This window comes from Cricetulus griseus, chromosome 4, assembly GCF_003668045.3.
Source record: "Cricetulus griseus strain 17A/GY chromosome 4, alternate assembly CriGri-PICRH-1.0, whole genome shotgun sequence".
Taxonomy (NCBI): Eukaryota; Metazoa; Chordata; class Mammalia; order Rodentia; family Cricetidae; genus Cricetulus; species Cricetulus griseus.
In genome coordinates this window covers 103,370,392-103,395,271 of record NC_048597.1, presented here as the reverse complement: position 1 = coordinate 103,395,271, position 24,880 = coordinate 103,370,392, and the positions used below count along the sequence as shown (strand labels likewise).

The 24,880-nt window shown below is 40.9% G+C and overlaps 1 protein-coding gene across 9 annotated transcripts in view; it reads left to right on the top strand.

Annotated features, from left to right (window-relative positions):
• Clip1 (CAP-Gly domain containing linker protein 1) overlaps positions 1 to 24,880 on the top strand; it is a 111,724-nt gene that overhangs the window by 37,100 nt on the left and 49,744 nt on the right. For 4 of the 9 annotated variants that reach the window (XM_027413980.2, XM_027413974.2, XM_035443317.1 and 1 more), the window contains exons 4-12: positions 1,325 to 1,449; positions 3,014 to 3,236; positions 7,663 to 7,860; positions 8,378 to 8,481; positions 9,426 to 9,486; positions 10,870 to 10,902; positions 14,801 to 14,905; positions 18,954 to 19,898; positions 22,162 to 22,278. In XM_027413980.2, coding sequence (XP_027269781.1) covers positions 1,325 to 1,449; positions 3,014 to 3,236; positions 7,663 to 7,860; positions 8,378 to 8,481; positions 9,426 to 9,486; positions 10,870 to 10,902; positions 14,801 to 14,905; positions 18,954 to 19,898; positions 22,162 to 22,278 — 1,911 coding nt within the window. The remainder of the gene's footprint in view (positions 1 to 1,324; positions 1,450 to 3,013; positions 3,237 to 7,662; positions 7,861 to 8,377; positions 8,482 to 9,425; positions 9,487 to 10,869; positions 10,903 to 14,800; positions 14,906 to 18,953; positions 19,899 to 22,161; positions 22,279 to 24,880) is intronic. The other 5 variants (XM_027413981.2, XM_035443318.1, XM_027413982.2 and 2 more) reach the window with 3 other exon arrangements.

Genomic DNA, 24,880 nt, shown 5'->3' with positions numbered 1-24,880 from the left:
CTCAAAACAGGAAAAGAGGCTAGAGCTAGAGCCCAGCCATAGAGTACTTGCCCAGCGCGCACCAAACCCTGTGTTCAGTCTTCCATACTGGGGTGGGAGAAGGACAACAAGCTTAGGAAAAAGGTGAGGAAATGGAAAGAAAACATGTTTTGAAGAAGTGTTGTAGGGCAAGTGATGCAGGTTGCTCAGTAGTAGTGGTTGAAATGCTGTTGCCATGTATAGACATGGACCCAGACACAAATGTGTGTTCTCTGTATGTGTAAAGGAAAACATAATAATGATGAGGGGATAATTTTGGTGATAACTAAAGTTCACATGTGTATTGAAAATGGTTGGGGAAATATCTAAAAAGAATCTTAGTTTGAGCACTTCATGTGAAAAAATCATGAGGAGTGGTGTTTTTAGCATTTGTAAGGAAACAGAACCTTCACTGTAGAATCAATCATTTTACAGTACTTAAATTGTCTTTTGTTTGTTTTTTGAGACAGTTTTCTCTATTAGCTCTGGCTGTCCTGGAACTCAGAGATCCACCTGCTTTGCCTAAGTTTTATTATGTAACCCAGATGACTTTTCAGCCTCTTGTCTCTACTTCCTGAGTGCTGGTTTGCTACCACTGCCTGGCATAAAATACTTAAATTTTCATTTTCTATGCAGTTAGTGTGCATAAACCACACATATAGATTAAGTCTTTAGTACCTGTATGTCACGGTGTTGAGATATAGGCAGTATAAGAAAATATCAAGAATCCAGGGTCACAGATGAGTTTTACTTCTCTTTGATGTTGTTGCATTTTTACTTCTATAGTAAATAATTTATTTCCAACCAGGAAAATTGCTCTGAAGTAATCAAGCATTTTCCTAAAATTTGTTTTATTCATTATTATTGTGTATGTGTATTTTTGTGGGCACACATTTTGTGAAATCAGTTATTTCCTTCCACATTTATGTTGGTACCAGGGATTGGATGCAGGTCATTAGGTTTGCATGCTGGGACAGCACATGCCTTTACTTAATGAGTCATTTGCTGGCCTATAATCAAGTGTTTTTTTCTAAGTAAGAGAATATTTTGGTAAAAAGCCTTAATGATTAGATGTTGTATGAAATGTTTCATTATTGGACTATACCAGACATCAGGTCAGTTTAGCAGTGTGTCACTCAGGTAAGTTGCTAGTATGGCTTCTGGATAACTTGAGAAGAGTTGAGAAGACAAAGCAAAGAAGCTGCTGCTGGGATGATGGACTGCACCACCTGTCATTAGTTAGGACCACAAAGCTGTAAGCTATTGAATTCTTTCTATCTTAAGTTTCACTTTTTATTCTTTTTAGGTTGGTGGCACTAAGGCTGGTGTAGTCCGGTTTCTTGGAGAGACTGACTTTGCCAAGGGGGAATGGTGTGGTGTGGAATTAGATGAACCTTTGGGAAAGAACGATGGTGCTGTTGCTGGAACAAGGTAGGTTTGGAATTGTGTGATATTGTGTTTCCCTCTTACATGTAATTGTGCTCTAGCAGAACTTACCACGTATGTGTAATAAAGTGGAAATGGGTATCTGAGGAGCTATACTTTTTGTTTTGTTTTGTTTTTGTTTTGTTTTGTTTTGTTTTGTGAGACACTGTCTTTGGAATAGACTGGCCTGGGACTGCCCGTATAACCCAGGCTTGCCTGAGATTGCTTGTGTAACCCAGGCTAGTCTCGGGACTTGTGGCAATCTTCTGGCCCAACTTAGTCTCCCAAGTATCAGGACTAAAGATATGAGCTACTGTGACTGACTAGAAGCTATACTTTAATTTAATTTTATTTATTTAGACAGGGTCTCTCTATGTAGTTTGGCTGTTCTGGAACTTGCTATGTAGACAGTGGCCTCTATGTCACAAAGATCTACCTGTTTTTGCTCCCCAGTGCTGGAATTAAAGGTATATACCACCCCATTTAGAATTTTTTATCCCTGAGACCTAGCTAGAAAATATTTTTTGTTTGTTTTTTAATGTATATGCATGCCAGGACAACTTTGGGTGCCAGCTTCAAGATTTCTCATTGGCCTGGAGTTTACCAATTAGGGTAGACCAGCTGACCATTGAGCACCACTCTGCCCAGCAAAGATCATTTTTCCTTCTGGCTTTCTTTTTTGAAAGTAGTGGGCCTCTGCAAGTTCCTGGGCATCAGGGACAGAGTTGGCATAAAGAGAAGGTAACTGTCTTTGTCAGGAAAAGAAATGTAAAATGTGTCTACATGTCTGATAGGAATTCCCTCCTGTGCTCAGGAATTGACTGTCAAGCAGCCCCCTCTGTTGTAAGAGCATCCCTACTCTGCCCTTGGAGTGCAGATGGGACTCAAATAGTACAGAGGGAGGTACGAGAATTTCCCATATTTCTTTTTGGTCTCTCATAGCTCAAGCTGGTCTCAAATTCCTCAAGTAGCCAAGGCTGCTTCTCATCTCCCAAGTTGGTGGATTTTAGTGCGGGGAATCAGCTATGGGAGATGATGCATTGTTATTAATGGTATACAGTATGTTGATCATGACATGATCTAGTTAATATTGACCTATAAATCTTACATAAGCATATGAATTTTAACTCACCAAACATGATTCACGGAGATAAAAATCTCATAGTAAAACGATTGTACAGCCATCAAGCCTTCCCACACATTTGTGTGTGTCCCATGTATGGAAAACCAAACACTGAAGGCAAGCCTTTGCCACCGACCCACACTCCCAGCCTCAAAGCCATTCTTTCCTGTTACTGAAACATTGTAATCGCCACAATCTCTAGTGTCCTCAGATAGCTGACATTTCTAGTTTACTTTGGATCTGCCAGAGTCAGGGGCTCATCTGATTGGTCTTGTTTGTCATGGCTTTATAAAGTGGGAGGTTCCTGTGTCTCTAAACTTTTATCACATGGTAGAATTACTTATGTCCTTACACAGTCCCAATCATTTTGAGTTGGAAGGGTGTTTGGTTATAGTTTACTTTTTGTAATTAAGTTGTATTTGTTCTCCCTTTTATTGTTCTCTAAAGGTATTTTCAATGTCAACCCAAATATGGATTGTTTGCTCCTGTTCACAAAGTGACAAAGATTGGCTTCCCTTCCACTACACCAGCCAAAGCCAAAGCAGCTGCTGTGAGGCGAGTGATGGCCACCACGCCTGCCAACCTGAAGCGCAGCCCATCTGCCTCCTCTCTCAGCTCCATGAGCTCTATGGCCTCCTCTGTGAGCAGCAAGCCCAGCCGAACAGGACTAGTAAGCCTCCCTTCCTCCTGATGCACCACATGCCCACAGCCAGTGCCCTGCTTTGCTTGTGTGTTCTGAGTGTTGGCTGTAGCTTGTTGTGAAAGTCCCTGCAAGGCAGTTTTGGAGTTGTAACTCCAACAAGTGCATGAGTTTTGGAATAAGATCCTTTCTTTCTTTCTTTCTTTCTTTCTTTCTTTCTTTCTTTCTTTCTTTCTTTCTTTCTCCCTCTATCCCTCCCTCCCCCCTCTCTCTTTCTTTCCTTCTTTCTTTTTTTCTTCCTTCCCTTTTGGTTTTTCAAGACAGGGTTTCTCTGTATTGCTTTGCAGCCTGTCCTGGAACTTGCTCCATAGACCAGACTGGCTTTGAACTCACAGAGATCCGCCTGCCTCTGCCTCTCCAGTGCTGGGATTAAAGGCATGCACCACTAATGCCCAGCTTTTTGGAATAAGAATTTCTAATGGCACTTTTATTCATAGTAGCTTTATTGTATGCTAGTTCTTGAGAAATCTGTAGTAACTACTATTTATTCTTTGAAATTATTTGAGCCCAAATGACAGGGAAATTGGAGGGATCCTATTCGTCATGGACATAGGTCTTTTTCTTTGACTTCTAAATTTTAGGGACCAATGTATTTTTGAGAGAATTTAATGCTTTATAATTTTAGTGTAGTCTAACCTGCAGCTACTGTGTGGAGTACTCCTATGTGGACTAGAGGATTCAGAGAGAACTTATGGAACTTGAAGATGTTAGGTTTTGTTTTCTCTCTCTTCATCTCTTTCTCTTAGTCCCTTTTTCTCTTCACCTTTTTCCACTTAGAAAGTGGAATCACTAGAGTTAAAGTAACACCTTCTTCTTTTTGCTAATATGTTACATTATTTAGATTATTTTGATGTCATTCCCTGCCCTTTATTTCATTTCTTGGAAGTGAGGCAGATGCTGTTTACATCAGAAGTGGCAGCAAGATTCTTCTCCCATCTGAATTCAGGACCTTGGCTTTTTTATCTGAACTTGAGGAAACAAAATTAGATGGCGACTCCATCACTGGGGTTTCCAGTTCTTGATCTCACCCTCTATTCAGGAAGAGAAAGGCGGGGGTGGTGAAGTCTCTTAAGTGACTGTGGTGCTCCTCTGCTAGACAGTTGTAGTTTCTTCCTTTTATGTACAGGTAAATAAGTATGTCTCAGACTGTTTTAGTTTGCATCTTCAAACCTATGATTAAAAATGATTCTCAGGGTAGGGTGTTGGTGGTGTACAACTTTAATCCCAGCACTTGGAAGGCAGAGGCAGGTGGATCTCTGTGAGTTTAAGGCCAGCCTGGTCTACAGAGTGAGTGCCAGGAGAGGCTCCAAAGCTACACAGAGAAACCCTGTCTTGAAAACCAAAACCAAAACCAAAAAATAAACAAAGAGATTTTCAGGAGAAAACTGTCACAGGACCATTGGAGTGGAGGTGAAGAATAAAGCCTTGTTCCAAAAGGCTCAGCATACCCAACATGGACACCTACTCCGCTATTCCATGGATGTGTCTGCTCTGGAGGAGTCCTTTCCTTGAGTAACTTTTACCATCTTGTGAATTATGTCCAATTTTTGGGGGAATACCATGTTCTTCTGGTTTAACATTTAGCAGACAAGTTCTAATTTCTCTCTTCAGTAAGTAGAGTGTCTTAGTTCACTTCATTTATTGAAGAAAACTGTTGAAACAGACATCTCCTTGTCTTGTGAGACAGCTTTGTTTCTCGGTATGTTTCTGTGGGGTAGCTATAGTTTCTAATGAAAATGTCTGTGAAAGAGTATAATAGGGCACAAAGCAATGTGACTTTAACTTTTCCTTGATAGGTATATTTCTGTCCTTGAAAGATAGAAATTGGAAAGTTAATATATTTTTGCATGATTGATTTGTGTGTGTGTTCACGTACACTCGCACGCTTGTTCATGCATGTGGGTGTGTGTCAGACACTCTGGAGCTGACATTTGTGGGACACTTGGTTTCCTTAGGTGAGTGCTGGGATCACAACTCTGGTCCTTATGATTTCATAGCAAGTACTCTTAGCTACTGAGCCATCTCTACAGCACCCAGAAAAGTTATTATTCGAAGTTAATTCTTCAGTAAGTAGAGTGTCTTAGTGTTAGGGAATGTGCTCCTGTTGGGCATTGTGCATCTTGTGAAACCTTGGAATTGTATTTATCACTGGGACCTTCATTTCCTGTGTTGCTCTGATTTGTGCATAGTATTTGTGTTTTGTCTTCACAACTGCCAACACTGACCTTTGCAGACATGGTGCTATTGAATGGAGTAGATTACAATCTGACCTGAAACTGAAGTGCCTGATCTAGTCATTTGCATGCTGTTCAACAGCTCCCCCTACATTGCTTTGGAATTTTACACATCCTTCACTGTCCGTGTGAGTTTCCATGACTCTTGAGGCAAATCTTTGCACATGATTTGGTGACCTCATTCTTTTTTTTCTTTTGGTTTTTCGAGACAGGGTTTCTCTGTGTAGCTTTGGAGCCTATCCTGGCACTTGCTCTGTAGACCAGGCTGGCCTTGAACTCACAGAGATCCACCTGCCTCTGCCTCCCGAGTGCTGGGAGTAAAGGCATGCGCCACCAACGCCTGCTGGGTCACCTCATTCTTAATGTACTCAAAGAGATGTTAGTGAGAAATACAACTAAACCATACAGTGAGGAGGAAAGCTGGTCTAATGTTAAAAAGAAATGGAATTTACTCCCAATATGTTTAAATAATTTTTTAAAAATCCCACAAAGTGTACAGCAAAAGGCAGTGTGGGTTTGATTGGATTCCTTTGCTTTGATAGTCATCAAATTGCTGGATTAATTGATGAAGATCCTCACTATATGCTCACTGAGATGAGGGCTCAATAGACTGAAAGCACTTGGGTGACAAATGAAGCTTTGTTTGCAGAAGAAGCAAAGGTTGAATAGATCTGGAGCCAGCAACTGTTAAGTCAAGGCCATGGACAAGTGCTAAGGATGGGGGACCATTTCCGAACACCCTCCCAGACTGCAGAGCCTGTGGGAGCCTGCAGAGCGGAATGTGCTTCACTTTGTCTAGTTACCTGCTGCCACTTGTGCAGGGTCATTGCCTCTGGGTTTTATTTGACTGTTAGCTTCAAGACAGAGAGATGTAGGTGAAACAGCAGAGATTTAATAGATGACAAAAAGACACATTCTTTCTCAAGGTCCTCCAGCCCTTGTCTGTGCAACCTCCTGTCCTCCTGTTTCCCTTCTTCCTATCTCACCATTCTTCTTCCCACTTACCATTTCTTTTTCTCTTTTCCTTTCTTTATACCATGTCATTTCCTTCTCCTTCTGAGTGTCTGCCTTTCTGCCTGTCTGTCTGTCTTTATTCAGACTTCTCTTAAATCTTTTTGGTTTTTTGAGACAGGGTTTCTCTGGCTTTGGAGGCTGTCCTGGAACTAGCTCTTGTAGACCAGGCTGGTCTTGAACTCACAGAGATCTGCCTGCCTCTGCCTCCCGAGTGCTGGGATTAAAGGCGTGAGCCACCACCGCCCAGTCAGATTTCTCTTAAATCTTATAAATATCTAATGATTGAGATCCAAGTCCTAGAGGCCAGGTTCTGACATGATCGCCCAAGTTTTCCTTTGTAAAGAAAGATGAAGTAAATCCTGACAAAAATCCAGCTATTTCATCAGTTGAGAAGATGTGACTCTGAGGGTGATGTCATCATTTCCTGATGATGTTTGGGAGCTTTAAAACGTCTCAGCCTGGAGCTGGAGAGATGGCTCAGAGGTTAAGAGCCAGTGCTTAAGTGACTGCTCTTCCAGAGGTCCTGAGTTCAATTCCCAGCAACCACGTGGTGGCTCACAACCATCCGTTATGAAATCTGGTGTCCTCTTCTGGTGTGCAGACATACATGGAAGCAGAATGTTGTATACATAATAAATAAATAAAATCTTTAAAAACAAAACAAAACAAAATGTCTCAGCCTTCAGAGCAAGATCAGAAGGTTTGCCAGATGTCATCATCAGAAGAGAACTGTAGCATAGGCTGAAGTAATTTAAAGAATCTTGGGATCTTACTTTGTAGCCCAGGCTGGCCTGGAGCTCATTGGCCTCCTGAGTCTTGGATTACAGGTGTAAGCCTCTATATCTGGTTTTAGAGATACTTAAAAAACTCTAGATTCCTGCAGGCCCTGTCAGCTGAGCTCAGAGTACCCATGTTTGAACTACACATTCATCTTGTAAACATCTTATGAACTTTGCTGTGAGCTTGTTTATCTCTGTTTTTTAATCGGTCTTGTTTTCTTGACGGGAACTTTGCCTAATAATTTGCAAACCTACAAGCTGCATCAGCACTTTTGCTTTGCCGAGGAGATGCCTGCCACGCATGCATTGCGCCCGCCTTACCTCCCTGATGGCACCGTCGCCCTTCACTTCTCTGACTTTCCTTTGCAGTTGACTGAAACCTCCTCCCGCTACGCCCGCAAGATTTCGGGCACCACTGCCCTCCAGGAGGCGTTGAAGGAGAAGCAGCAGCACATTGAACAGCTGCTGGCTGAGCGGGACCTGGAGCGGGCCGAGGTGGCCAAGGCTACCAGCCACGTGGGGGAGATAGAGCAGGAGCTAGCCCTGGCCCGAGATGGGCATGACCAGGTGAAGTCTGGTGTTGATCTTGTGGATTTTGTGGTGGTTTCTAAATTGAGTGATGAGGCTAAAAAGTACCTGATGTTTGGAGCCAGAGTTGATCTGAACATAGGAAATGAGTACCAATTTTTTCCTGAGCTTGTTGGGAAGCTATGGTCTGGGCGCCAATTTCCATCATCATAAAGTTTTGTTCTTCTTGATTTTACCTTAGCCATTTGGTCTTTATGTCTAGGCTTTGAGTCTGTATTAATTGATCATTACTAGGGTCTTAGTGAACACAGATATTGTTTGTAGATTATTCTTGACATATGTTTCATATTGGAAAAGATGAGATTTGTTGTCCTGTGTTGCTATATGATGTGGAGTTTTCTTGTCATCTAGTTTCCAGGAAAGTTGCCAGGAATAACCTACTAAGATAGAAAGTGTTAGAATGTATCAAGACTGATGCCCACTCATCATGGTCACACTTTGCCATACCCATTTGGAGGTATCCCTGGGCTACTCACTGACATCCTTGCTTCCCCAGCATGTCCTGGAACTGGAGGCCAAGATGGACCAGCTGCGAACAATGGTAGAAGCTGCTGACAGGGAGAAAGTGGAGCTTCTCAACCAACTAGAAGAGGAGAAAAGGTGATCCCTGAGTGTAATCTTTTCCTTTTCAGTGATGTCTTAGCGAGAAATTTACTGTTGATAGCTTTGCTGACAAAACCAAGAGAATGACTGTATTCAGCAGAAACTGAACCCTGCTAGGTAAAAAGAGTGGACATTGACGGAGCGTTTCCAGGAACCCTGACACCAGTTAGACATGACTTGATAACAGATACTTACTGTCACTGAATGCTAAACCTCCCGAGGATAGCTTTAGTCAGCATTACTGAAGGGAATTCCAGCCAACCTCATTTACTTAGCCTTTATAAAGAAACTTAATCATTTTGTTTGTCTGTTTGTTTTCAGAGACAGAGTTTCTCTGTGTAGCCCTGGCTGTCCTGGAACTCGTTGTATAGACAAGCTGGTCTGGAATTCAGAGTTCCGCCTGCCTCTGTCTCCCGAGTGCTGTGATTAAAAGCATAAAGACCGGCTAAGGCTTTTTTTTTTATGTTATGTGCATTGATGTTTTGACTGATATGTATGTCTGAGTGAGGGTGCCAGATTCTCTGGAACTGGAGTTATAGTTGTGAGCTGCCATGTGGGTGCTAAGAATTGAACCCAGGTCCTCTGGAAGAAGAGCTTGATCCATCAAGTCCCCTGGTCGATCTTATCTTGATTAATTGATACATTCTGGTGTATGTACCCAAGGGAAACAATCGATTTTCTTTTTCTTTTCAATCTTTTTTTTTTTTTAAACCTAATGCCTTCTAGAGTTGATACCTAATAAAACTTTGGAATTTCTAATTACAGCAAAACTTTTATACACTAGTGCCCTAAAGATGCATGCCTTTATTTTTTGTGTCTCTAAGGTGTTTATTTTCATCAGTGGACACTGAATTCACCAGGGTGCTGCTCTTACTTTCTGCTGTGGGTAAGGTGTTCCTTAGCACTTTGCTCAGTGTTTTGTTTTGGTTTTTATCCCACAGGAAGGTTGAGGACCTTCAGTTCCGAGTAGAAGAAGAATCAATTACCAAAGGTGATCTTGAGGTAAACCCTTCCAGCTCTTTAAAGCCTTTATGGATACCAATATTGAGAAATATGAGTGAAACACTGGGCCAGCTGTCCTTGTTCGAACAGCCAGTCAAGAGGATGGCGGGCATCCTGCCTCTGGCCACTAGGGTTGTGCTGAGGTGATGGTTGGTCCTTGTGCTTGTGATTGTGGTATCCTAATTCATGTGGCAAATTAAAATGCTCAGAACTCTTCTCATGCTTCAAAACTAGAAGCTATGAAACTGGATTTAATCAAGTCATAAATCTGGCAGTGTGCACTAAGGCAGTCTTAAGTAAGACTCTGCTAGTTCCTCTGTTGGAAATAACTTTTTTTTTGTTTTTTGTTTTTGAGACAGGGTTTCTCTGTGTAGCTTGGAGCCTATCCTGGCACTCACTCTGTAGACCAGGCTGGCCTCGAACTCACAGAGATTCACCTGCCCCTGCCTCCTGAGTGCTGGGATTCAAGGCATGCACCACCAACACCCTGCCAATTTATGCCACTTCTATGGCCTACTTAAAACTCACCCATTTTCCTATAATAGATTTCTTATCTTCTTAACAATTACTCATGTTAATTTTGAGTAAGATGCTGCTGTTAAATGGTTTTGATGCTTTTTAAAGCCACTGCCACATATATGACAAATATAAATTATAATTTTTTCAAAATTTGAAGATTCTGTAAGATTCTTCCTAGCATTTTAGTAAAAATTGCACTTGTCTATACAGTTTTTGGATATTGGGCAGAGCTAGAGACATGGCCTCACTATGTAGCTGGCTGGTCTGGAACTTACAATTCAAATCAGGCTTGCCTCACATTTATAGTAATCCTCCTGCCTATGTCTCCCAATGCTGAGATTACAGTCGTGCACCACCATGCCCAGCAGAGGATATATTTCCATCATCAGGATTTTCGAGTCTGTTGGCTTAAATTTCAGGAATCCTTCCAAACAGTAACTTGGATTTCCTTGGAAATAAACAATATTTTTATACTCAATAAAGAATAAAGGGAACATTCTGAGTTCTGGTTTTATAAGGTCTAGAATTTAATTGCTTATTAATAATTTAATAGAAACCTTCTTCACTCATTTCATATATAGTCACATCCTTTAGTTGAGTTTTGTGTTGTTGTCATCCATTTAAAAACACCCCAAAGTCTCATTAGAAGCTTCATGTCATCATCTAATTCATGAGAATTACCTCCTCTGGAGTTTGGGAAAGGTGGAGTTAAAAATATTTACATTAGCGGTAGGCTAGTATAGTCTGTCTGATAAACTTACTTGAAATTAATCAAATAAAGTTATATTGAAACCCTAACACAGATTGAAACTTCAGTTGAATCTCTTTTGTCGTTGTTTACTTTTTTTATTTTTTTACTGATAGCAACAGAGCCAGATTTCTGAAGACCCTGAGAATGTAAGAGGGCACTTAACTGTGTGGACATTTCCCTTAACACAGATTGGTTCCACATTAAAATGCTTATTGATACACTTGAATACTAACTGCATAATCTGACCTTGGGACTGTCCGCTTAGTATTTCTGTGCATGTGGCTTCCAAAGCAAGTTCATTTGTATCTTTAAGAAACTATATGTAATGACTAAGTTCTGTGGATTCATTTTTTTAATGATAGGTAAATATTTGCTTTTTAAAGAACTTTGCTAAAAAGGAAAGAAATTGTCTAAGGGCATGGCCTCCTTCACCTCATAGTATGTTTTCTAATTTTGGTAGGATTACTTCAAAAGGGATGATAGCTGAGGGAAGCGTAAACACCTTAGATGGAGAGCTGTGGAAATTCCCAAGTGCCTAGCCTAGAAGCTTCCGGTTGCTCTTGTGCATGCTCCCACTGCTAGCCAGTGTAGCTGATAAGAAATCTAACTTTCATTTATGACTGCAGTACTTTCCCTCTTATCTGCAAGTCGAGCCAGTAGTCTTTCCTGAATATGTAGGATATTTTAAGTTTGCTGTCATTGAGGGAGCTTTTTTCTAGTAGCAGTGCTACCAGGTGTGGCGCTACCAGGAGTGGCAGTCTCTCCCTCTTCTTACAGAGATTAGGTACCCAATATAAACTACCAAGGTGGCCTCCAGAATATTGTTTCTTTTCCACACTGCCAGCTGTGTTACCAATGGAGAAGACCCAAAACCTTTTGCTTTGATTTGCTGGCTCAAAGGAACAAACTCAAAACAAAGAATCATTTTTTTCTTACCACCTATTGAGCTGGACCAGAGAATTGACATTGAAATTTTGATCAGGGGTTACTTTTTGAGAAGCTACTTCAGTGATCGGGGTCTTTCCCTCCAGAACACGTTTTGCTGCCTTCAGGGTCAGTGTGCCTGGGACCTCCCTCCTGCCTCTCTGTGCACTTCTTGCAAGGCCTTTGCTCTCCTTCCAAGCCCCTGTCCCAAGACTTTCCTCTTGGGATACCACATCTTAGTCTCAGAAAGCAATCATTTTAAAGGACTGTCCTGTTCGGTGTCATACTTTTACCACAGGCTGTGGCATGGAGGTAGTGGATCACTGGTTCCCTTGCTGCTGACTGGTAAAAGTCCGCTGTGGAGCAGCCCCTTCTATAAAGCAGAAGGGGCAGGATGCTTTGCTTCAGTCAGCTGGAAGGTCTGAATGGGGGGAACAGTACATGGATTTTTTTTATTTTTCTTTTCCAAGATAGTTTTTCTGTATAGCCCTGGCTGTCCTGGAACTCTATAGACCAGGCTAGCCTTGAAACCACAGAGATTCACCTGCCTCTGCCTTTACCCCCCCCCCCCCAGTGCTGGGATTAAAGGCATGCGGCGACACCACCTGATTTTCTTTTCTTTCTTTCTTTTCTTTCTTTTTTTTTTTTTTTTTTTTTTTTTTTTTTTTTTTTTTTTTTTGGTTTTTTGAGACAGGGTTTCTCTGTGTAGCTTTGGAGCCTATCCTGGCACTCGCTCCAGAGACCAGGCTGGCCTCGAACTCACAAAGATCCGCCTGCCTCTGCCTCCCGAGTGCTGGGATTAAAGGCGTGAGCCACCAACGCCCGGCTTCCTTTTGTTTTTTTTTAAAGACAGGGTCTTACTCTGTAGCCCAGGATGGTCTTGAACCTGTGGTGAGCCTTTTGCCTGCCTCAAGTTGCCTAGTGTTGCAATTGCAAGTAAGAACCATTTCTTGGCTTTTTTTTTTTTTTTTTTTTTTTTTTTTTTTTAAATAGGATCTGGCTATGGAATAATAATAGGCTGGCCTAGAACTTGCACTATAAGCTGCACTCTTGATCTCCTTGTCTCTGCTTCCTCAGGTGCTGGGACTATATAGGCTTGCATCACCATGCCTGGCTGGATATTTGTTTTTTATCTGCACATAATGAGTGACCTTTGACTTTAGCTTGAATTCCTAACTGTGTAGATCTGGATTAAGTTATTTTCTTGTAAAAGAAGACTGTTGAACAGCTTCTCTCTGCAGCACACGTGGATGTAGGGGACTATCCTCACAATAGATTATAGAGACTGTAGTGAAGAATGTTTAAAACACAACAGTCTTGTCTGAGTGTGGTGGTGCACACCTTCAATTCCAGGATGTAGAGGCAGGCAGATCTCTGAGATCTAGAGCAGCCTGCTCTACATGGAGTTCCAGGCCAGCCACAATTATATAATGAGATCCTGCCTCAAAAAAAAAAAAGTTTTCTGGGGGCTGGAGAGATGGCTCAGCCGTTAAGAGCATCAGCCGTTAAGAGGACCCGGGTTCAATTCCCAGCACTCACACAGCAGCTAACACTGCCAGTAACTCCAAGACCTGACACCCTCACACAAACACACATGCAGGCAAAATACTAATACATATAAAAATAAAAGAATAAGTATATAAAAAATTTTTAAAATGTTTTCTATTCACTTTTAAATATCCTATGATGGTTGTTTATACCCAGTTCATAAGCAGAGTGACCCCCTGAGTGCCTTGCAGTCACCAGAATTCCAGTGAACACATTCATAGCTTTGACTTTCTACTCAGGCTCTATACTACTTGGTGTCACTTCGTTATGACCTCCGTTGTAATTTTCTCACTGCCCATAATTATTCAGACTGATACCTATCTTAAGTTAGTCCTGATACTGTCAGTCAATTGTTCCAGTGACCAGTTGGTTAGGAGAGATGGTGGGGGAAGTACTTTTAGACTAATAGCAGGATTATTTCAAGTGGAGCTAGATTCAGCTGCACTTGAGTCTATTAGGCAGAGCAAACCTCCCTGGTCCTACTCAGGTAACTGGATTTGTGGAAAGTGAGTTTTAGTGACTGTGAGGTTTCGAGGGTCCCACTCACCCGAGGATCTTACCAGTTCTTTCAGCATGAGTATGTTGCCATCCTTTCCTATCTGAGCTGGTAAAGAATGACTTCATTTTAGGATAAAAAATAAGTCCCTTACATCTGGAGTGTAGCTTTTCTTTTGCTCTCATCTCCTTAATTGGCTTTTTCAGAGGAAGAGGCAATGGTGGGTAATCATTGCTAAATATTGCCTTGTAATCTTGAACCCTCTCCTCTTCTCCAGACAGTTAAGCCTTTGAAAAATCCTGGTTGGGAGGAAATGAGAGCTTATACAGCTCTTTTTCTGCTGTAGAGAACCTCAACCAGAGTGCACCACCCACTTCCCAAGACACCACTGTGTGGGCACCTCTATTTGTTCATTTATGTATAAAACCTCTCCAGGCTACCCTCATACTTACAGCAGTTCTCCTTCCTCTGCCTCCCAAGTGCTGGGATTATAATCCTAGATCACCATACCCAGCCCAGAAGATGACTCTTCTAACCTTTTTTATTACAAGTTGTTTGCCAGATCCAACAATCTGCTCTGGACCTACTGAAAGTTTGGAGATTTGTGTTTTTCTTCCACATATAGGTGAAAGTGATGATCTTTCGAGAGTCAAACAACCTAGTGAAGTCCCTAAGTCAGTTACATACACATTAATGTTAAGTAGCCATTGTCGGGGGAGGAAAGATGATAGTTAGAGGAGTATTAACTATTCTAATTTGTGCTGATAAACTTCACTTATCGAGATAACATTTTTGGCTGCATGCATCTGAAACTTCATCTTGCCTCATGTGTTTTCCATTTTTTCTTTCTCAACAGACTAGTTCATGTTCTCTTCTCACCTTCATCCTGTGTTCAGTGTCCATCCTCACTCCGTCCTTCCTCTTGCAGCTCCATCCTGTTTCTTTCTCTGTACCCTTTTATGTTCATCCCATGGCAGAAAGTACTGGTGGCTCGGCCTGCATGCCGCTCTCTCCTCTTGTGCTGGCATGTCATGGTGGCACTGTTGTGTTCTTTTCCTCTTCCCTTTTACTAACAGACGCAGACCAAACTGGAGCATGCCCGCATTAAGGAGCTTGAACAGAGCCTGCTCTTTGAAAAGACCAAAGCTGACAAACTCCAGAGGGAGTTAGAAGACACTAGGGTAATGGTTTTCACTATTTGATGAAGCAGCTTCACGTGTGTGAGTGGTGGGCACATCGGGTGACATGCCTGTTGTTGGCCTGAGCCTTGACTCAGTGGTTCAGCCTGAGTTTGGTCTCAGTGCCAGTCAGGTACTCATGAGCACAGAGTGATGAGTAGGTACAGGTGTTTACATTTATGTAAAGTATTTTGTCAAAGGTGAAGACTCAACCAAAGTCAATATTAGCAACCTTATAACTATAAAAACTCCATGGTTACCCACAACATATTTGAGATTCTTTGTGTTAATACTTGGAAATACTCCTCTCCAGTTTCCACAAGCAGTCAATTGTCCTCTTGTTCTCATATTCCTAGTTACAGGGTTTTCTAAATAAAATATTCAATTTCCTGCTCTTGCTCTGGCCTATTGGGAAAAAGAAATGGAAACATTAGCTCTTTCTGATGAGAAATAAGGACTTCGGCCCGGATTTTTTTTTTTTTTCTTTTTTCTTTTTTCTTTTTTCCTCTTGATAGCTGAGCTCATGTTTCCCTTCTTTCTGTCACCAAGGTTAAACATCTCAGAGGTTAGGAAGGACAGGTGTGTTGGGAAAAGAGTGACTTCTTTTGGGGCCAGGACCTCAGTTCTTTTTCCCTTGATATGCTAAAGCACCTGTAGGGTTGCCATGCCTCATTCTAAATGCTTTGTAATGTCATCCAGCCTTTCATGGCCCTGGGAAGCAGATAATGTTATTCTCATCCTTTCTATAAGCTTTCAGAGAGCAAGCAAGCACACAAGCACAAAGATATAGAGATTTTGTTTAAGGTTACACAGCTAATAGTAATAGTGGGGCCAGAATTTCCTTCTAGGCCATTTGGCTCCAGAGTCTGTGCTCTTAACCATTACAGGGTGGAATCTTTTAACTTGTGCTAAAAGAAATAGTCAGAATCACTCCATTAATATATATTTATATATGTACTTGTTAAATCATGTTTGACTGTGATTGACCTTAAAAATACTTTGTATCTAACTGATCAAATTTGTTACCCTGACTTTTCTTTTGAATCAGTAGTAATTGTCGGAATTCTTTTGGTGTGAAATCATTGATATAAAAATATAGACAAATGAATAATCTTTATTTTCTCAATCGTAAGTTTTTGTTTTCTGATAAAGGGTAGGGAGGTAGCTCATTTGGTAAGGTGTTTGCCTTGCAAGCTTGAGGATCTGAGGCTAGTCCTCAGATCCCAAGGGAAAAATGCCAGGCGTGGTGATGCACGCTTGTAATCCCAGCCCTGGGGAGGCAGAGACAGGATTCCTGAAGCTTGCTTGCCAGCTAGCCAGTCTGCTCTGTTTGGCAAACATCAAGCCAATGAGAGACCCTGTTTCAAAAACCAAGGTGGACAGAGTCGGAAAGACACTTGGCTTCCATATGCACTTGTGAGTATATACAGGTACAGACACACAGATGTGTGCACAGACACATACATACAAATAAAATAATAAATGAGAGAATAAACAAAGCTGGGGATGGTGGCTCATGCCTGTAATCCTAGCACTTGGGAGGCTGAGGTAGGAGGATTGTCACAAGTTCAGGTCTACCCTAGGTCATACAGACCAAAGCCAGCCTCAGTCTGAAGAAAAAAAAAAGAGAGAAGAAAGAAATGGCTTCAGTTGGTCTCAGAAATGAAAGATTCCCAGCATGTATTTGGTAAGGGAAAAAAAAAAAAAAGGATGAGATAAGAATAAGTGATAATTTGGTACCATTTCTTTACAGCCTGAGGAAGCAAGACTTGATCTGGGAAATACATAGTGCTTAGGAGGAAGAGAACCTTTGGTCTGACTGAATTAAGGAAATACATTTTTTTTTAAACTTCTAAACTCTCCTCTCATGTCTTAGTTTTGTTAGCAGACAAACTTTGGTTTTATGCTGGATGATAAGCAATCATAGTGCTTAGGAGGTAGAGAACCTTTGGTCTGACTGAATTAAGGAAATACATTTTTTTTTAAACTTCTAAACTCTCCTCTCATGTCTTAGTTTTGTTAGCAGACGAACTTTTTGGTTTTATGCTGGATGATAAGCAATGTATTTGCAAATGAACTTCTGCAGCCATTTCAAATCAGATTTTACAGTCTTCCATAACCAACAGTGTCTTCTGTTGGTCCTCACTCTTGGTTTGCCAAGTGTGAAAATAACCAGTGGTCCATTGAATCCCCACATCACCTACAGTCCTTTTCAGGAAGCATTTTAGAATTTCCCTAAGCCTTAAGTCCAGTTAAGCTTCCCTGGTGAGCAAGAATAAGAAACAGTTCCTGACTTTTATGGCCATAAACTAACAGGAACATTTCAACTGAGGTCAGACTTTGGGAAATAAAACTTGAAATAGAAGTGACAAAATGCCACATAGAGAACCATCATCCTATTGTTTTCATTTGCTTTTCACTTGGCCTTCTCTCAGTTTGACAGTTTTGTTGTGACTAAGAACTGTCACCTGTTGTATTTATGTTATAACCTTGTAGCAAGGGGTTCACTGATGCTTTGTGTCTTAGTTGTAGGTAAGAAATTCATGGATCCTCCCCTCTAGAGAACAGAATATAAATGAATTAACATGATTAATCTGAAGCATCTCCATAACTACAAAGCACCACACCTTTGATCAATTCTGGAACAGTCAGTGACTCTCCCTCTTTTCTTCTGGACAGCTTACTGAGCATCACAACGTGCTGGAGTGGGCAGAGAAAGCAGGAGACACACGTCTTGTGTTCTCTGCCCCTGTAAAGGCACCATGGGCTGAGTCTAAAATGAGGAAATATTTAGTCATTGAAATCTGGTACCACTGGGATATTCTCTTCTATTTCCCAGATTAGTTAAATGATTTTTATGTTGTCAGATACCATTTTCCACATATTCTTTGTACCAACTGAGAGCCTAGGAGGAAGCAGTAGAGAAAAATTTTTCTAAGACTAAAAGGTACAAGTTGAAAGGTAAAAGACTAAGTGTTTTTCTCCTTAAAACTCCAGAGCTCAGATAGAAACCGAATGTGTGAAAGTAGCAAGAGTCTTCCAATTTAATCATACATTCCATTTGTGTACATATTAATGTTGAGAACCACTGGGTTAGGGAAGCAAGATGTGTACGTCAGAATGCTGACAACAGAGTTACAAAAGCCAGAGAGGGGTCTTTCTGTTGAGAGTCTTATGTATAATTGCAGGTAAGTGATCTTTTAATGCCATTTTAAAAAGCCAGTAAATTTTTGATTATCCAACTTAGGCTTTTATTCTACAGATGATGCATTTCTCACTGAAACATGGGTAATTGTAGATCTCGTATACCTGCTATAGAAGTAGAATGCAAGTCACATATATAGAATCTTAATTTTCTGATACCCACATGAACTGTTTAGTAAGTTACAGGTGAAATTAATTTGAATAATATATAAAAACTATATTTAAAATGCTATTTCATCATACAATGATGATTAAAATCATTAAGCTATTTTATGTCTGTTTTCTCTTGAGTCTTATCCTGATGTGTCTCTCGGTGCATCCTGCTCCAGATGAGCCATATTTCAGTGCTCAACCATATGTAGCTAGTGACTGTGCTCCCTTTAACTGACAGTTGAGGCTGTAATCAGCAGCCTCAGGTGGAGTAGCACCTGAAATGAGTGCTACTGAATGCAGGAAGGAAGAAAAACTGGCCAGATGAGCTTGCTTGCCCTCCAGGAGGCAGATTATCGGGCACTTTGGAAACTACTGTTTTGTTAATTTATCAGTTAATGAGTGCTTCCTGGTTTAAGTGTCTTTAGAGCAGAAACAGATATTGTTGGAGTGAGGTAAGCTCAATGTCCATTTGTGATTTCATAATGGTGGGAGTTTGCTAAAGATTTTAATTCCATATTATATCCTCCAGAATTGAGCTTAAGCCATTATTTCAGTGAGGGAGAAATCAATCCCTACAGGTAATAGCTTGGCTTTGCTTGATTCTAGGTGGTTTGTAAAGAGCTTCAGAAATAAGGAAAATCACCAGTGATTTGTTATTTCAGTGCTTTCTGTTTCTTATGACCGCTGTTACTAGGTGGCTACAGTATCAGAAAAGTCCCGAATAATGGAACTAGAAAAAGATCTAGCCTTGAGAGTCCAGGAAGTAGCTGAGCTCCGAAGAAGGCTAGAGTCCAGTAAACCTTCCGGGGATGTGGATATGTCTCTTTCTCTTTTGCAAGAAATAAGTGCTTTGCAAGAAAAGCTAGAAGCCACTCATACTGAGCACCAGAGCGAAATGACTTCTCTGAAGGACCACTTTGGAGCTCGGGAAGAGACATTTCATAAGGAGATCAAGGCTCTGCATGCTGCCACTGAAAAGCTTTCCAAAGAGAATGAGTCCTTGAGAAGCAAGCTTGACCATGCCAACAAGGAAAATTCAGATGTGATAGCTCTGTGGAAGTCTAAGCTGGAGACTGCCATTGGATCCCACCAGCAGGCAATGGAAGAGCTGAAGGTGTCTTTCAGCAAAGGTATTGGAACGGACTCAGCTGAATTTGCTGAGTTAAAGACACAAATAGAAAGACTGAGACTAGATTATCAGCATGAAATAGAATCTTTACAGAGTAAACAGGACTCTGAGAGGTCTGCTCATGCTAAAGAGATGGAGACCCTGAAGACCAAGCTGATGCAAATTATTAAAGAGAAGGAGGACAGCCTGGAGGCCGTCAAAGCGAGACTGGACAGTGCAGAAGACCAGCATCTAGTGGAAATGGAGGACACATTAAACAAACTGCAGGAGGCTGAAATTAAGGTAAAGGAGTTAGAGGTTCTGCAAGCCAAGTACAATGAACAGACCAAGGTCATTGGTAATTTTACATCACAGCTCCAGGTTGTTGAAGAAAAGCTCTTGGAACTTGATGCGCTTCAGAAAGCCAATTCCGAAGGTAAATTGGAAATCGAGACACTTAGACAGCAGCTTGAGGGAGCTGAAAAGCAGATTAAAAATTTAGAGATTGAAAGGAACGCTGAAAGTAGCAAGGTTTGTATTGACATCTTCCATCATTTCTTTTTAACTCATTTTCCATTTGTTATTTTTCATTGTATGTTACTTTTGAGTTGAGGCCATTCATCTTCAAAATCCTTGATTTAACAGGAATTGTGTGGTGTACCCCCTTGAGTATCATTGATTACTTTCTGAGGATCTCAAGCATGGTTTCACCTGAGATCAGAGCAAATAATGACCAGCCTTGTGAATTTTGGTTTCCTATCATCTGGAAACCTTATCTGTTACTTTATCTCCTGGTCATGATATAAACTCTTGTCTAAGTTTAATTCTAGGCTGTTTAAAAATAGAGCTGTTAAAAAAAAATCTATGTTTAATTAGACCTCCCTCCCTAAAATAGTGGTGTTAAGGTGGATATGGAAGCAGGGTTGCGGAGGAGAGAGAGATTGATTGATTGATTGATTGATTGCTTTCTAAGCTCAGGCTGGGCATGGTGGTACATGCCTGCAATACTTAGGGTGATGAGTCAGGAGGTTTGCCATTTCAGTTCCAGGCCAGCCTGGTCCACATAGAGATCCTGTCAAAAAAGTTAACTAAAACAGAAAACACTTTATAAGTTCATCTCTTCCCTTTCTGCCCATGTTACTCCCTTGCTTATAAGGTTATGTATAAAAGTAGAACATGAACTCTGTAAGTTAGCATGCTATGATAAGTAATGCTCACAGCAGAATAAGGGCAGGATGCTAGAGCCATTTGTATTACTACCTTACTTTTATGCCACAACAAAGAAACCATCTGGCTGTTCTTTTTTTGTGCATTTTGTTTGGGGAGACGTGGAAACTAGACAAATGTGCTGCTTGTCAAGGATTAGGAAGCTGAAGTGTCTACCAGCTGTGTCTCCTACCAGCCAACCCTGATAAATGTCAGCTTCAGTTCTTCAGGGGAGTCTTTCCCAGTCCTGCCGCTGGGGTGGGGGTGTCTGGTATTAATGATGAATGACTTTTGTGGAAAAAGCTGCTCTATTGGCAAAGAAGAAAGTGTTGTGGTGGCTAAATGGGGAGAGATGAAGACAGATAAAACAACAAAAGTCTGCTAAGTAATCATATTTGAAAATAAAATAGCTACAGGAAAAATTTTCTCTAATCTCATGTGAAATAGCAATAAAAAACAGGTTAACTAGAAGAGAATATGTGGCTAATAGTTGGGTCACGTTTTCACATAAAGATTTGATGAAAGCTGAGTTCTACTTAGTTCTAATTGCTAATGTCTAATGTATTTTTAAACATGACTTAAGTGTGAAATATTTTAAGCATACAAATATGCAGAATAATACAGACTGGCATTATAATATGCCTAGCCTGTCTATGCTAAGCACAGGCTCTACCACTGAATTACATACCCAACTGAACTTCATCAGGTAGCTCATTGAGGAAGTAAATACCCGCAATTCTTGCTTTAGGCCATGTTGGTCTTCAAATTTACGTATAGAAAAGTAGTATATTTTAACTTTTTAAAAAATAGCCATTAGGGGTCAGGTAGGTGGTGATTGGTGGTGCATGCCTTGAATTGCAGCACTTGAAAGGCAGATGCAGCCAGATCTCTATGAGTATGAGACCAGCTTGCTTTACAGAGCAAGTTCTAGGACAGCCAGGGCTGTTACACAGAGAAACCCTGTCTTGAAAAACAACAACAAAACAAACAAACAAACAAAAGAGTAAAAATATTAAATAAATAAATAAATAAATAAAGAAAGAAAGAAAGAAAGAAAGAAAAAAAGCCATTAGAGCTTGGAGAGATAGCTCAGATGTCAAGTGCTTTCTGTTCTTGCAGAGGACCCAGGCTTTGTTCTAGTTCCAGGGGATCTGATGTTGTCTTCCAACAGGCTTATGCAAATACATGGTGCACATAAACTTAGACAGGCAAACATATATACACATAAATAAAATTTAGTATATTTTGGCTAGATGTGTTGGCACACATTGCGTTGGAGGCCTGGTTGGTCAACATAGAGAGTTCCAGGACAGCCAGTGCTACACAGAAACCTTGTTTCAAAAACAAAATAAAAACCCAACTAAACAAACACAAAAACAAAAAACCCCAAGGAGATAGTCATACCTAGAACTGATTGTTTTTAAAGTCACTGGCTTCTTAGAATTTAAAAACAAACAAAAAAACCCAACTCCTTCCAGTATTGTTTTGTTGTATTTCTCATTCTTTTTACATTTTATTTTTTCCTTATCATTCTTTTTTGTTTCTTTTTTATTCATTTGCTTCTGTGCCATATAACTTGGTGTGTTAGGCTAATAGCATTACCAAAGAGCTCCAGGAAAAAGTGCTAATGCTCAGTAACCTGCAGGACACTTTGAGTGAAGTCAGTCAAGTGAAGGAGACTTTGGAAAAAGAACTACAGACTTTGGTAAGTACCTGTTGGATGGGATCTGAACCTCATTGTTTCTAGCTTTTCCTACTTAAAAGAACATTCTCCATTAAAAAAAGTACTGTAGCTAGGTCTGTACTTCTTCAAAAATATGGATTTAATTGAGTAAATTAGCAGCTGATAAATACCTTCAAGGGAACTGGATCAAATCGAATTAGCAGTTGAAAGGTAAGTGTTAACTTTTCTTTTAAAAAAAAAAAAGCCTTTTTTTTTTTTTTTTTTTTTTTTTTTCAGGTAAAGCAGTTAGATGGTTGTTGGCAGCTAATTTTACAAAACACAGATCTATCTTCTCACTTACACACCCAGCACCGTCAGGCCTGCAGCATCTCTTTTTTTGGCTATGGGCAGCATCTGTCCTGGTCTTCAGTGCCCTCTATTGGCAAGGAGTGTGCTATCTAATTGAATTGCCATCGGGTTGTATTCATTTCCTTTTGCATCTTTCTCCTTAATTCCAAATGATGTAGTGGCACAAGGCTTTAATCTCAGCACTTCTAGGCAGAGGCTCACAGACTCTGTGAGTTCTAAGCCAGTCTTGTATACATAGCAAGTTCTAGATCAGCTAAGGTTACATAGTGAAACCCTGTCTCAGAAAACAAAAACAAAACTAACCAAAGATTACACCCCACCAAATTGTAAGACTTTCAAAGTAAACAACCCAAAACTTTGGTCACTTTTCTTCTCCCTCCCTTTGCCTCCTACACCATAATTTTACCTTAGTTGAGGCTGGTAATTGTGGTCCATGGGGTTCATGTAAGCTTGCAGAGAACCTAGGCAGCTTCTCAGGAGCAGTTGCTCCAGCTGCCCCATAAGCCTCCCTGTTACTGTGCTACTTCTCTGGTCACAGTGGTGAAGTATTGTTTCTTATGTAAATGTCTGGTTTACAGTTTTCTATTTTTCTCATTCTCTGCAACCATCTGGTCTGAAACTCACTCAGCTGTGTAGCTCAGGCTGCCCTCAAACTCACAGCAATCCTAATACTTTAGCCTTTTGACTGCTGGGATTATAGGCATGAGCTCAATTTTCTACTTAAACATTTTATTTAATTTTAATTATGTGTAGCAAGTGCATTCATGGGTGGTGTGTGCACATTGAGTGCAGTACCTGTGGAGGTCAGAAGAAGGGGTCAGATTTCCCAGAGTTGGAGTTTGCAGGTGGCTGTGGGCTGCCTGCCGTGGGTGCTGGGATCTAAACTTGGGTCCTGTGCAAAAGCAGTAAGCACTAGCACTCTTGACCACTAGGCCAACTCTCTAGCCCCAAATTTCTACTTCTAATAATAGCTGTATCAGGCCAGGTGGTGGTGGCACGCCTTTAATCCCAGCATTTGGGAGGCAGAAGCAGGAGGATCTCTGTGAGTTTGAGGCCAGCCTGGTCTACAGAGCGAGTGCCAGGACAGCTAGGGCTGTTACACAGAGAAACCCTGTCTCAAATCACCCCTTCCCAAAAAACTATGTTATTCATCATACACATACACATATAGCTACGTAAATTTAAATTGCTACGTGTAGTACAATTTAGTTTCTCTGTTGCATTTTAAGTTCTTAGTAGCTATATTGCAGAAAGTTCTGTTGGACAGTCCTGGTATATAATATATACATTACATTAAAAATGACCTCCGAATTATTTTGTGATGGGGGGGTAGAGCAATAGGGTCTCTCTCTGTAGCTCTAGCTGTCCTGAAACTTACCTTGTAGACCAGGCTGGCCTTCAACTCACAGAGATCCACCTGCCTCTAGCCTCTGAGTGCTGACTCTTAAGGCTTGTGCTGCCATATCTGGCTATTTTGTGATTTGGAGTCCTTTAAGAAAATGTTTTAGGGGCTGGTGAGATGGCTCAGTAGGTAAAGATACAGACCTGAAGACTTGAGTGTGAGCCCTGGTACCTATCTAGTGGAAGGAGAGAACTGATTCCAGAGAATTGTCTTTTGCCCTCTACATGCACTCCACGGTGCATGTGCCCACAGGTGTACACACAATAAATGTAATTTTAAAAATAAAGTCAGTGGAACTGCCGAGATGGCGCAGTGGTTAAGAGCAGTTGTTGCTCTTTCAGGGGACCAGTGTTCAGTTCCCAGCAACCACGTCAGACAGCTCACAACAGCATGTAACTCCCGTGTTAGGGGATTTGACGCCACACACCTCCAAGGTGCTCCAAGGGCACCCACACACATTTAAATGTACATACCCACATAACACCGACACATAATTAAAAATAATAAGTAAATTTTTTTTTGAGACAGGGATTCTATGTAATCTGTCTGTTCTGGAACATGTTCTGTAGATCATGGTGGCTTCAAACTCAGAGATCTATTGCCTCTGTCTCCCAGTGCTGGGTTTAAAGATATGTGCCACCATACCCAGCATAACATTATTATTATTATTATTTTTGAAACAAGGTTTCTCTGTAGCTTTGGAGCCTGTCCTGGAACTAGCTCTGTAGACCAGGCTGGCCTTGAACTCACAAGAGATCTTCCTGCATTTGCCTCCCCAGTGCTGGGATTAAAGTTGTGAGCTACCAATGCCTGTCGAGTTACTTAAAAAAAAAAAAAAAAAAAAAAAGGCAAAACCAAAACAATGTAAGAGTA